Source organism: Pongo abelii, chromosome 1, assembly GCF_028885655.2.
Source record: "Pongo abelii isolate AG06213 chromosome 1, NHGRI_mPonAbe1-v2.0_pri, whole genome shotgun sequence".
NCBI classification, from domain to species: domain Eukaryota; kingdom Metazoa; phylum Chordata; class Mammalia; order Primates; family Hominidae; genus Pongo; species Pongo abelii.
In genome coordinates, this window is record NC_071985.2 from 98005305 (window position 1) to 98019230 (window position 13926).

General features: G+C 43.9%; 1 protein-coding gene across 1 annotated transcript; it reads right to left on the reverse strand.

Moving 5' to 3' along the window:
• Positions 1 to 830: 830 nt before the first annotated feature.
• On the reverse strand, positions 831 to 1118 carry LOC100938932 (late cornified envelope protein 3B). The gene has a single exon (XM_003775568.1). The coding sequence runs from the start codon at positions 1116 to 1118 to the stop codon at positions 831 to 833; it is 288 nt and encodes a 95-aa protein (XP_003775616.1).
• Positions 1119 to 13926: the final 12808 nt, after the last annotated feature.

Here is a 13926-nt window from a genome sequence, read left to right on the forward strand (position 1 = left end):
TTAAAAGAAATTTACAGATATGAAATCTGTACCCCCGGAAACATTCATCGTGTCCTCTTTTTTCTGTTTTCTCAGAGCACAGAGCCCCTCATTAGCATTCCCGTCAGAGAAAACTTCAATTCCAATTGCTTCAGAATTTACTGACTTCAGCTCACCTCCCTCTGTAAAGTCCATTATGTGCAGCTTGACTTGATCTTCATCCTTCAGACCTTTCTTCCTGCCTCCACACCCTCCATCCTCTTTGGTCTCATTCTTTTCGATATTCTGATTCTCTACACCACCCTCAACAGAAAATGTGGGCTCCAGGGTCAAATCACTCCTCCCACAGTGTCATCCAAGAAAAGTCAGGCCTTTTTTAAGAGATTTTCACCAACCTGTCTCAACACCTCCCCTTTCTCCTACACTTCTATCCTCAAATCTCCCACAGGGACCCCCTCCATGAAGAAAAATCTGACCCTTTAATTTTCCAGCCACAAGCCAGTAGTATTCTGGATGCAGGGTGTGCTAGACCTTCAGGAGCTGAGGGAGGGGAGACCCACTGAGCAGCCTTCTGTGGAGCAGAGTGAAAGACAAGTGAGATACAGGTGCTGTTCAGAAGCTTTATTTCTCTGCATAATCAGACACAAGTGATAACATTGTCAGGAGGAAAGGAGGCTTCCACGATCTTGGAAAACACATGGGTGGAGACTTTTGGAAAAAGCACAATTCTTCCCCATGAGCGAATGATTAATTAGGATGTCTAAGAAAGGATCCATCAAGTTGGGACTTTTCCTTGGTCCTTGAGATACTTGTTTCCTCTAAAGTCGCTTGTCTCAGCATCAGGAATTAGGTCAGCAGCAGCCTCCAGAGCCACAGCCACAGCCGGAGGCGCCGTCTTGCTGACCACTGGCCCTGTCACAGGAGTTGGAGCTCTGGCGCCGGCATCGGTGGGACCTGTGGCGTCTGTGGTGGCTCAGGCAGCAGCCGCCCTCAGAGCTGGGGCCACCGCAGCCCCCAGGGCTTGGAGCACAACAGGAGGAGGCTGGAGGCAGACACTGTGCTGAGCTCTTTGGGGGGCACTTGGGTGAGGGGCACTTGGGGGGAGGCTGGCACTGCTGCTGGTTCTGCTGGCAGGACATCTTGGCAGGAGGTGAGAGCCTGGATAGATAAAAGGAAAAGGTCAACGCAAAAGCTCCAGGCTAATATCTCCTCTACGAATGGTTTTATGAAGCCCTTACTCCTAAGACCAGTTGCTTCCTGAGATATACACTTCAGAAATAAAAACAGAAACTGATCTCAAGTAAAACTGGCCTACTAAGACATTTCCTTCCACTTTTCCCTCTTCCAGAAAAGAATGCTGATGTCTTCCAACTGGGTCCCAAGTCCTCCCGTCTTCACAGAAACACTGATGCCAAAGCACCTAATTGAGTAATGATTCTCAAACAATATCACTGGGCATGTATGCATCTCCCAGGAAAAGGTGGAGAGAATGCTGAGAGCCAAGGCTCTGGTGTGTCACAGACTCCCATGCACCCCAAAGAGGTTTCTTGCTCACTGCCCCTTCCCCTACCTTCAGCCGCCCTCTGAAGTCCTCTTCCTGCTGTCTGTACATCTGACACCTCTGCTTCCCCCTTCCCTAGTAAAATCTGGGCTTATCTTCCCCAGACACCCCCAGCTGAGGGTCCCCTGCTAGATACTTGCCAGATACAGAAGATGCTGAAGAGGAGAAGGCTGTTCTCTAGGAGGCTGTGGATGAGGAGCCCAAGATAAGAGCCTTTTTATCTTGTGCAGGGTTAGTGATGCACAGCCCAGGCATTCTGCTTTCACAACAAAGGGAGGTGGCAGAGCCAAACACTCCCATCCCAGGCCTCCAGCATCTTGCTTCATGCTTGCCAAGATGCCTGGCAAGAGGGAACCAGGAAGTCTTGATGACAGATTTCCATGTGCGTTGGGGACCTGTCATTTCTTCTCTTTTCACTCATTCAGTTCAGATGCTTTAGTTTGAGCTCTGCCCCTTGCATTTTGAGGGAGAATGTAGAGATGCATATGACACATTTCCTGACCTTGAGCCTTTCAAAGTTAACTGGACTAACATCAGAGATGTAAACATATGTGTCTGATATGATACCATGTGATTCGTCCTGGGTATCCCAGGACATCTTTTTTTGGACATCACTTCCCTATTCCTCTGCATATTCCCCAGGGGCGTGCTTTGTTGAGATGTAATTGGCTCCTGACTCTTGGGGATGTTGGGTGGTCTGAGATTATTGGACCCTGGGAGTGAGATGTATTAGGTAATGAATGGAGGATGGGACACGGGCCCTGTCTGGGGCAATTGGGGCCCTTAAGAGAATTAAGGTAGGATTATATGAATAAGCAGACAAAATCATTAAGGAACATACAATAGTTGAGATCACAAGACTCTTACTTAATATGAAAAAAGTCAGTTTGCCCATATTTAGCTTCCCGTGGGATATATGATACTGATTATAAGCAAATAAAATGGTCCATGAGCATAAAATATGTAAGATAATTGGTGTGAGTCATGAACATGATTTGTTCAATGTATTGCTGATGATGAGGTTAGTGATGGTAGTAACATCATGTGCATCACATTTAATGGAACAAACCTTATAAATTCTAAGGTTTCTGTAGGATGACATATAAAGTCTGATGCATATTTTTCCCATTTGATTTTATAATAGTTTTAGACATGAATTTTTCACTGAATTCATCTCTATTATTATAATACCTGAACTTTGCTATTTGTTTCTAAAAAATTAAAGTCAGAAGTATAACAGAACATTAACTTAAATGGTAATTTTAAATAATACATGTTTAGGGTAAATGCCTGTTATTGCTCCCTGTACTTGATAGTTTATGGCTTTTAGACAACAAACTCCTTATCAGAGTATGCACTTTACAACTTACCCTCTTTAAAAAATGGTGGGAGGTGGGGGGCAGAATTCTATGATTTATTTTGAGATATTTAAGAGAAAGTGAATCGTCTCTAGGAATGTGGCTTGGGAATGGAGGAAGAGGAAAAGGATTAGACTTGTCGTTGACTCTCTGATATTCTTCTGTCTGCAGAGGCCTCTTGCTGAAGGGATATTTTTGGGCTTACGCTAGATTTCCATTTCTTTTACATTCTTTAGAACCCACCAATTGCTAGTGCATTGGAAGAAATTACTCATGATGGTTGAAATGGATACTTTCTCATTCCATACTGGTGAAGCTGAAGAGTAACACAATCTGTTGAAAAATTCAGTTAAAAAATTACTGGGGTTTAGACTTTGCTGCAAATCTGAACATTTATTTTTCTTTATCTTGTGTTTGTCATAAGCAAGCCTTGTCCTCCCAACAGAGCAAACATGATAGCCATTTTCCTGCATGGGTTGCAACCCTGAGTCATTGGCAGCTGGGGGAGGTAGGAGGTGGAAGCGTTAATTGAGAAAGAAACATAAATCACACATTTTCGGCAAGTCTCAAAGGAACAAAACATCCTTGCCAGTGACATTCAATATATCGTCTTACCTCTGTTTTATAAAACACAATGGATGACTGTTAGGCTTTCCTCCAGCCCCATTCTTGACTGTCTGTCTTGAAAGCCTCCTCACAAGACCTGGAGAGCTCATTAATCTCCCTTCTACCTTAGTGATTGTTCCTGTCACTCACTATCCTCCCCCTGAAATCAGGTGTCCACAGTCCTCACACGCACAGGATTTGTCCCGTGATGACAAACAGTAGCTATAAGATCATGATCTGGTCACTTCCCCTATAGCACAAGGGCACCTCCCTGAGAATCACTAGTCCCAGGAGTCCCATCCTGAGGAAACTTGGCTTCCTGTGGTCCAAAGACATCAAGGAAATACAGAGATTGCTCTGGCTGGATGAATCCAGGAAGAATTTCATGACTTAGTCATTCCAATTGGTACTATGGGAACAGGTACTGCAGGAGCTCAGATTTAGCTCCTTGGAGTGCATTTTGGACATTCCACATCAGCAATCAAGGATGAGTAAACAAACAGAATTCTTCTTCCTCTGCTTACAACTCACCATTCCTTCTCCATTCTGTTCCTGCCATGTCTGTGACAATCAAATTCCATGGCAAGCAGCTAAGTCATTCTTAAGGAAAATGGGAAGCAGTAGCCAGAAAGTGCCATATACTTCCAACATGCCTAAGTTTCTTATATGGATTTGAATTTTTCCCTCAGATTAAATGGTATTTTGAGATATTTACACCTCTCTATTCTCCTGAGAAAGCTCTGGTAGGACCCAGTGTGTAAGATGTTAGACTCAAATTTTCTTCTTGTATTAGGATGTTGGCTGAAGTCAAAAGATGAAAATAGTAGATGCCTCTTATCCCCACATACTAAAGTAACCTTAGGATAAGCTGCTGAAAATCTCTGCAAGACTTGCTAGGAAAAAAATAGAACTCTATTTCTCTGGTACCGCTATATATTTGGAAGGCTGAACTTTGGTGAGAATTTTTTAGATAGGGAAGTTATTATCCTAAAAGACAATGTTGTAGTCTCCCCCTAATCTTGTACAGGGGAGGGAAACTGGTTGTTCTCCTACAACAGAAGTCACTTGAAATGGCAGGATTCACAATGACAGCTTGTAGATGTTAGAGATTCCTTCAAGAAAGGAAGACAGCATTTTTATCCCTCAGCAGAAAGTCTGCTGTAGTAGTAGACTTGATGTTCTAACCTCTGAGCCTATTGTTGAACAAAGAAAAGGAACTGAAGGGATAGAACAGGACATTGAGACATAACAGCAGATGACATCTAAGAAGGAAGCCAGCTTCCACAGTCTTGCTAGTGTTGTGCTTAGGATGGTTTTCTGTTGGGCAGAGAGACCTCATTATCGAGAAGCTATGGCTGGTGCCAATGAAGTTAGGAGCTTAGGTAGTATCTGAAGGGTTAAATCTGACTGCTCATCCCATGTCTGGAAATCATGCTGTTAGGAAAATCCTTGACGATACTCCAGGACTCACAAAAGCACCCTATAAGACAGCCTTCCTGCAGAACCTGCCACACAGAGGGAGGAGAAACAGCCCTCCTGCAGAAACTGCCAACAGAGGAGGCTAGTGGTACAGTCACATGTGTAATGATTCCCCCTCCCCTTTTCCATCTCCCAATACAACGGAGGAGGAAGGGGTACTGAGGAAGAAGGTGGAGGGGTGGTAGTGAATGAGAGAAAGAGCCTATCATATTCCCCTTACAACTCCAGTCTTCTGGGAGATACCTGGGCAATGCTTGCGTGCGAGGGAGAATTTGAGTTTCAAGTTTTGTTCAGAATTAAATTTAGCTGGTCTGGACTTTAATATCCATAGAAGTGACTGACGAAATGTGGAATTTCCCTGAGGTATTTTCAAGAGAGATTCAACAGAGCATAGGAAAAGACAATGCTTCATGTGTTTATTGTACTGACTTTAGACTGTTCAATACATAACTTAGTAGGCTCTTAGGTTTTTACAAGATAGGGGCAGTTTTGGATTCTTCCACCCTTTCTAGCATCAATCAAATCAATAAATGCCAAGATTTCAGGCCCCGAGGACAAACCAGAAGCAAGTTCAGGAATGTTGGTGGAAGCTTCAAAATGACCACACACAGGTACTGTAAAGGCAACTGGAAGTAGAAACTGGGTAGTTACTGGAGACACGATGGGGTTTGGAAGGTCAGGGAGGAAGTCTTTCACGGATAGGAGTATCTTAGGAGATCAAGAGGGAGGACAGGTGGTTGGGGGTTGGTTGGTGAAAATATTCAAGTGCTACTTACCTGTAGTCCATGGGGAAAAAGGAAAACTCTCTGGGAGGCAATAGAAGACCCTGACCAATACGACCCTTGTCAAATTCCTTTTCTTCAACACCTGCCATCTCTCTTGCCAATTCTTTGCTACAATTATCTTTCACCATGTTTTCTTTCAACTTTCTGCCTATCCTGAATGTGGAGAGAGGAGTGGACATACTAGGGGCATGAAGGGAGTGTGCTAGGTCCCAGGCAGCTGCATCACTTTAGTGACAGATACTCTGTGCTCAATGAATATACTTTGGCACTGAGGGAGGTCTCATCTCCAGGGGGCTTGGAATGGACACAGTCTTGTTCATTGTGGGATGCAAAACTGCAGCAGAGTGGTTGGGGGAAAAGTGAATGGAAGCATTGAAAGAGCTCAATGATATTTGACAGAGAAAATCGGGAGTGGGCACCACAAGAGTGTTCTGACTGGAACTGCACCTGGGCATTCTGTTGAGTAAGGATCTTTCTGGTAATAAGACCTAAGAAGGGATTACTAAGACAAGGATACGCTGAGTTAGAAACCAAACATTTGTTGATGCAAATGGCTTTGAAACACAAAAGATTAGGATTTATAGTACATGCCCAATTCTCAGACTATTAAGAGTGAATTCTACAAGGACATTCCCACACTTATCATCTTTACTAATGTCCCATGGGACTTCTCCACCAAGGAGGAGCAGAGGTGAGGGAAAAGGAAAATCACCACACTGGGAAGAGGCTTCTCTCTTTGCTTCACTGGATCATCCAACCCTGCTCCACTGTGGTTTTCAGCGCCCTGGTCACTGCATGAGTGACAGCATCCAGAGGGCTGATTCTGTGCCTAGTGGGATGTGTAAAGCCTGTGATGGCTCAAACAGGAGCGTTCTCCAGAGCTGAGGCTATGGCAGCCCCTAGAACTGAGGCTAAGTGGGAAGAGACTGCAGTGGACACTGAGGAGCAGGTTTGAGTACCCACTTTTAGGGACATTTGGGAGAGGCTTGAAGCTCCTCCTAGTTTTACTTCTAGGACATCTTGGGAAAAGTATAGTGACTATAGATGAAGTAAAAAGAGAAATAATAATAGGTAATTGTATTAATTTTTAAAATTGGATCTTTTTATGTTTATTTCAAAGCATATGTGGCTTTGAATCCACAACTTAGGAAAAATTCCCGAGCAGAGGAGAGCAGGAAATAGAAAGTAACTTGGGTTGAGATATCCTGATTCCAGTGAGGACTGAGCAAACCTTAGAGCTCTTTTTCTATTTTGTTTTGCAGGCAAGAAATGGGTGGTGGGATTGGGAGGGGTGAGAATGTGAGTCTCGTTTAGGAGTCAGCTTCTTTGCCTCTGTAGCCCCAAGGCCTCTGCATCTCCATGGCAGGTGTCAAGAGTTTTGAGGGGAGTGGGGATTCAAGAAACCCAATGACTATTCACATATCTGTGCCTCAGTCTTTCTGTAGGTCTGCAATTCTTTATTTTTCATTCATTAACATCATTCCTTCTTTAAACAAGTTACATTGAGATGGTGACACTCACTGTGCTGGGCAAAGCAGATACAAGACTGAAGAAGATACCATCCCTACCCTTAGGCTGATGGGGTAGTGAGACTGACAGATAAGTAGGAAACTAAGCCTGAGCCAGGAGAGGGTGCTGGGATACAGTGTGTGGAAGTCCCCATGCCTGAAGTCAGGGTTTTGGGGCATTAGTCCCTTTTGGTTCTGTACTGACTCTGAATAAATGATGAATCCAGATGGTGTCACCTGCTGTCACTTTGGATTGTTCATTGGATGAGTAAGATGTGGAGCCTGTATCCATCCAAGGGCAGTAAACCCAGGCATGGCAACTAAGAGAAATTTGTGGACCCAAGAAACATCAAGGAGGTGCCAAGGAGAAAGAGACAATGCTGAGGTCGAGGTAGAACAGGGCTGAGGGGAGCACTGGGGACATGTACAATCTCGAAGGCAGAGAAATTTTCTCATTAAGAGCATCTGTTTTGGAGACAGGAACTTCCAGGTTTTAATCTTTCCCTGCTTCTTCTAATAGCTGCATTAAGGTAGAGATGTCTGAGGCAAAACAAATCTGTTTATATGGAGGCAAAATGACCCAGGAATATCACAGGTAAATTCAGAGACAAGTATAAGAAATCTACAATGGCGTTGGTAATATGCATCACGGATTAACATACATTTAAGGAACGTTGTGTCAGGATCTTAGTGACTGTACTATTGATTCTAAGAGACCCAGGGAAAAGAGTGATTCAAATTGGATGGGATGACTAAAAGAGATTTGTCCAAATAGAAATGGTAATTGATGGGTGTGATTATAATGAGGTTAATATGATCACCATGAGCACCTGATACAAAGTGGACCAAGGTTGTAGAGAGAGCACTAAACTCTATAGTACTTTTCCAATGCATTTATTATAACAATAGATATATATTTTACCCTGAATCATGATATATTAAAAGTATGTAAAAATGGAATACACATGTAAGTTTCAAACATATCCTAAAATGACAAGGTTTTGATAAAACATTGTTATTCCATTGAATGTGTCTGAGTATCCTGATACAGGGAAGGGTATAGGTATGACCATTTTTTTTTTATTTGCTCCATACATTATAGCTAAGTACCAAACAGAAGCACTTTTAAGATACTTGGGTGAATGGGGTTGTTCACTGAGAACTGGGAAGTGAGAAAGGCACTGGGAAGGGACACGGACTTTTCAACTTTTAAACAAACATTTCACCATTGGAATCACCCACCCACCCCTTGCCTCACTAATCTCCTACCTTTGATGTGGAAGCAACCTGACATTGGATGTCCTTTTTGTATTCACCCAAAAAATGATATCCAGTTCTCAAAAGTTTGCCCATGATGGGCGCCCTCACTGGGTTTAGCCACCCTTTACCAGCATCTGTCAAGTGCTCCAGAGTGGGAATCCAACTGAATATAGAACCATCTTTCTCTAAATCTGCTGACAGGCCAGGAAACCAGAAGATGTCTCCAATGGACCCACTGAAACATAAGCTCCCTGAGAGGGGACTTCATCTTGTTTCACACTGATCTAAACACCTAGACCAGTGCCACATAACTACGTGTTAAGCAGATAAATTATGAGTGAATGGGTGTTGGACTTGGTCTAGAAGTCATAACACAACATTCTTTATGTCTCCTGGGCTGATTTTATTTAAGAATTTCTCAATTTTTGAGTAGCAAGTGGTTGTTTTAGTGAATCAAAAGTCTATATAATAGGCTTTTATAAGTCCTACAGCTATGGTAACTTCTTAAAGAAATCTTTCTTAGCTAGTTGAATGAGTAAATGATGAATCCAGCCGGAGTAAATGATGAATCCAGATGGTGTCACCTGCTGTCACCTGGAATGGTTGATGGGATGAGTAATATGTGGAGCCTGTATCCATCCAAGGGCAATAAACCCAGGCATTGCAACTAAGAAGAATTGAGCTGGGCGTCGATCTAAACTCATCAGAGCAGTTCTGACATCAACTTCCTCATAGGATCCCTTTGGGTACCTTTTTCATCCCAATGAGTTAAGAAAATAAATATCTATGAACACAGAAGAGGGGAATAATTTTCATTTCCCTATTTCCCAAGAGCTTGGAAAAAAAGCTTCTAAAATTTAATATATTCACCTATTACTGGATACATTAATTTCTCTGTTGTATCTAGCCCTAAACTACTCTTAAGATCTGCTCTTTCACTTTGGCTTAGAGTTTATGAGGCCTCCTTGGATTGCTAGTATTTTCCTGATGAGCACCAAGGCTTGAATTTTTACTGAGTCTTTCTCCAGTTCATTAACATTCTCAAAATTGGTAGTGAAAGTGAATTGTTCTTTTAGCACACATCAAAAATAATGATTTTAATCCTGTGGTGCAGCTGAATACTACACTCTGGGTCCAAACTCTGGGAAGCGAACTCCTTAAAAGTGTGATTCATATGGTTTGGCGGTTTAGTGCTGTATAATTCAAACAACAAAATACTGTGGACTAAAATAATTTCAAAACAAATCCATTGTTTACTCACATCTCTTAAAACATTTCAGAAGAACTCAGAACACCACAGTCATCAGGAGCATAGGCTTCTCAGCAAAACTGCCAAGGTTTGCATGGCAGCTGTTGGGAGACCCTGGACACTCATTCCATGGTGATTCCCATCTGTAAAATGGGACAAGGGTTGTATGTAACTTGAAGGACTGCAGTGAGGATTAAATTATTAACTGTATGTCAAGCCACTGGCACATCATAAGTAGTATGCAAATCATTGACCCCACGAATATATCCAGTTTACAACTCCTGCAATGATCAGATTTTTATTTTTCTTACTTCCTCTAAGTTCCTCTCAGTGTATACCTACTCAGACATCTCCATTTCTCCCCTTGCACCCATCAACTATTCAGCTTTCAAGGATCCCTTCCTACCTCCTCAACACCCAGACCTTCCATATAGAAATAAGGTGAACATTCCTCCCTGCAGCCATGTGGCCTTCTGTAGCCTCTTTCTAGCAGCAATACATAAAGTCCTCATGGTCTCCGTATGAGTGGAGAGAAGTGTTGTCTTTCATTCTTCTCATCCTGTGAAGCATTCATCTGGGAGATAAGGAGTGCGAGAGCAATGAAGCAGCCTTGGGAGGGGCAATATAGAAATGTAGGTGGGAAAGGGAAACTTTATTTTGTACAGAGTGGGACATAAGTGCTGCTAAGCACTGACCAGAACATGGATGTGGAGACAACCATGAGGGACACCCAGGGAGACCACTGGAGATCATTGACAACCCTTGTCAGGATGAACTCAGGAGCTCAGACCATGGGCAGGAGGTTAGGAGCAGGTACATCAGACTGAGGTTAATCCTGGGCACTTAGGGTCTCTGATTCCTCTAAAACTGCTTATCTCAATGCACTGCCCAGGTCAGCAGCAGTGCCCAAAGCTCTGGCAACAGCTGCAGCTGCCAGTGGGTAAACTCACAACAGTCATGTCTCTAATGCCTTTGCCAGTGGAAGAGACAGCACCTGTGGTGGCCCAGGCAGCAGCCGCCCCCTAAGAGTTAAAGCAACCCCTGGAGCTGGAGCCATAGCAGGAGAAGACTGAAGGTAGACTAGACATGGGACTCAGACTGGGTGGGGAACTCCGGAAGCCTTTGGAGGCTATCCCTGCTGCTCGTTTTGCTGACACGAAATCTCAGAAAGCATCAATGACTCCAGAGAGCATACAATAATGCAAATGAATCTTTGTAATGTCTCTTCTCTGATGTGTGTACTTCTGCACTAAGAAATATAGGGAGGAGGGCCGAGCGCAGAGGCTCACGTCTGTAATCCCAGCACTTTGGGAGGCCGAGGTGGGCGGAACACGAGGTCAGGAGATCGAGTCCTTCCTGGCTAATACAGTGAAACCCCGTCTCTACTAAAAATATAAAAAATTAGCCGGGCGTGGTGGTGGGCGCCTGTAGTCCCAGCTACTCGGGAGGCTGAGGCAGGAGAATGGCGTGAACCTGGGAGGCGGAGCTGGCAGTGAGCCGAGATCGCGCCACTGCACTCCAGCCTGAGTGACAAAGCGAGACTCCATCTCAAAAAAAAAAAAAAGAAATATAGGGAGGAAATGAAAATCAATTTGGTGTTAGTTTATCCTGGAAAGATGTTCTTTTCTCTCTGGTCACCTGCTACAAAATGATACTGGGTCTTTTCTAATGGAGCACCTGAGGTGTCCTATCTCCATGTAATCACAGAGGAGAATAAACCTGTTTGGGTAAAGCTTCCTTGATGATGTCTGGTGAGATCAGTGCATCTCTCAGAACATATATAGGAAGAAGATGAGGGTGTGCTGAAGATTCATGACCTTCACAGTCACAGGACACCTGATAAATCCCAGGAGGGTGTCCATTAACCCCACACTCTTCCTGCTGCCTCCATCCCATACCCTCTGCTTCCTTCTCCCCTGATGGAATAAGCCTGGGCTTGTCTTCCTAGGTCTTCCAGCTCAGGTCCTGTCTCCAGCTAGACATTCATCTGATTTCATGGCAGCAAAAGAAAGCTTATTCAAAAGAAGTCCATGGTCTGGGAAGCCCAGGACAGATGTGCTAGATTGTGAGGGGCAGCATGAATGGGTTGCTCGGGGAGATGACAGCACCAAACACCCCAGCCCAGATCCAGGCCTTCACCATCTTCCCAGGAACAGGATGGCATGTTTGACACCGGAAGCCCTGGTTCTCACTTGTACACCTTCCACCCAGGCCTACATGTGTGCTTAAAATATGTCGTGCTCCATGCATTGTGGTGGAAGGTAGAGTTCAATATGACACATCACCTGACCTATAGAAATTAACTATAGGAGTAATTACATAAATCAAGTAAATCAAGAAAATAGGGAGCCTGCTTCCATGAGATAAGTACTGCAATGTAAATGACTACCCACAAAGTCCATGGTTCTTTGCCCATCTACTTTTTTCTGTAATGTTCCCTTAGGAAAATCAAGCACCAGATGTGATCAGCACTTGCTGTTGGGGTGGTGACTGAGCTAAGGATGCTGGACATTCAGAATGGGCTGTGTGTAAAACAGATGGAAGCATAAAGTCAGCAGAGATGAGGACTCTTGAAAGAGCCTCACTGGTACCCAGGAGGTAACATAGGCCCCTGGGCAGGAGAGGAGGAGAGCCAAATGAATACCCAATTGAGGGTCAAATATGGAGAAGGAAAGTACAACAAGTGGAGTGCCAAGAGTCACAGTAAGCACATTAAAAAGGCATGGCCTTCCGTCAAAATCCAGGGAATGTGTGCTCTTTATTTGAAGACGACCATGAAAACATCGAGGGAGAAGTCCTTCATCTGCTTGGACTCGAAATAAAGTCCTGCAAGCATGCATGATAATGGAAGGGCTTGATGAAGATGACTTTGGTATGTGTTGCTGCTTTTGAGGTTGATGGTAGTGATGGGTGCATCTCATGTAATGGAGCTGACCTGATCATGTCTATATTTTGGGTATGGAGAATTGATGCAAACTGAATGCTATTTTCCCTGTGAATTTCATTTTAATTTTAGATAAATTTCTCATTCAATTAATCTCTAATATTAAAATAAGTACCTTTTGCTAGATATTTTTCAAGATAAATCAGTCAGGCTGCAACCAAACTTTATACATATTTAAATTAAATTATAATTGTCAACAAAAATTAAATTGTATTCACTATCGGGGTTATAATTTTTGTCTTCTCATTCTGCCTGACAGTCTACCTGAGTGAACTGAAATAGTGATGCCCATGGGAGCATAAAGGCACTGGGCCGTAGGAAAGAGGGTGGCTCTGAATGTGGACTGGGGAGAGGGTACGTTTAAGTATTGATATTCTCAGCAGCATTTTCCTGCCTCTAGCACATGACTCTTCTCTCTCCTGGAAGCATTTTCAGGAATTATCCCTTGAACTACTCTTGAGTGGCCACTTTACTCATAATGTTAAGGGTCCCTTCAGTGGCCTCTGTCCTGCAAAGAGACATTTAAAAGAGATAGACCAAGCACTTTCTCATGGTAGCCAGATTATGGGGCTGAATATAGCTGAGTGGTCACTTTTGCTTCTTAGGAGTAAAGTCTGTAGGCATTGGGATACAACAACAGAGGAGTAAGTTCTGAAGTTTCAGAACACCCCAGAACTGTAGTGGGGGGGGCCTTTCTGTTCCTATGGAATGCAGCAGATGTCCACACATGAGTTTCTCCATAGCCCCAACCCTGATGCCTGGCTTGGGAGGCTCCATACTCATCCTGGTGATGGTGCCCATCAACCTTTCCTCCCCTCCATGAGGTGCTCCCAATTCCTGGCCTCTCTGTTTGTCATCAGAGCAAAAACTACACAGGTCTGAGGCTGAGCAGGTGTCCTGTGATGACAGAGGGTTGGCTGGGAGAACACAGCTCAGCTACTTGCCCAGAGCATGAGGTCAGCTCTCTGGGGTCACCTCTACCAGGGGTAACACACTTAAATCTCTGGTTTTCTAAGGTCCTGTGAGGTCAGGTGACAGGAAAACCTGGCCTGCATGGATGAATCCTGGATAGTTTCCTAACAAGTGAGACACCAGTGGTAATGAGAACAAGAAGCTTTATTTTTTGGCAGGGTTAGGCACAGGGAACTGCCAATCCTTGGCAGGGGCAGGGATGAGGGAACTGTGAGATCCTGGCCA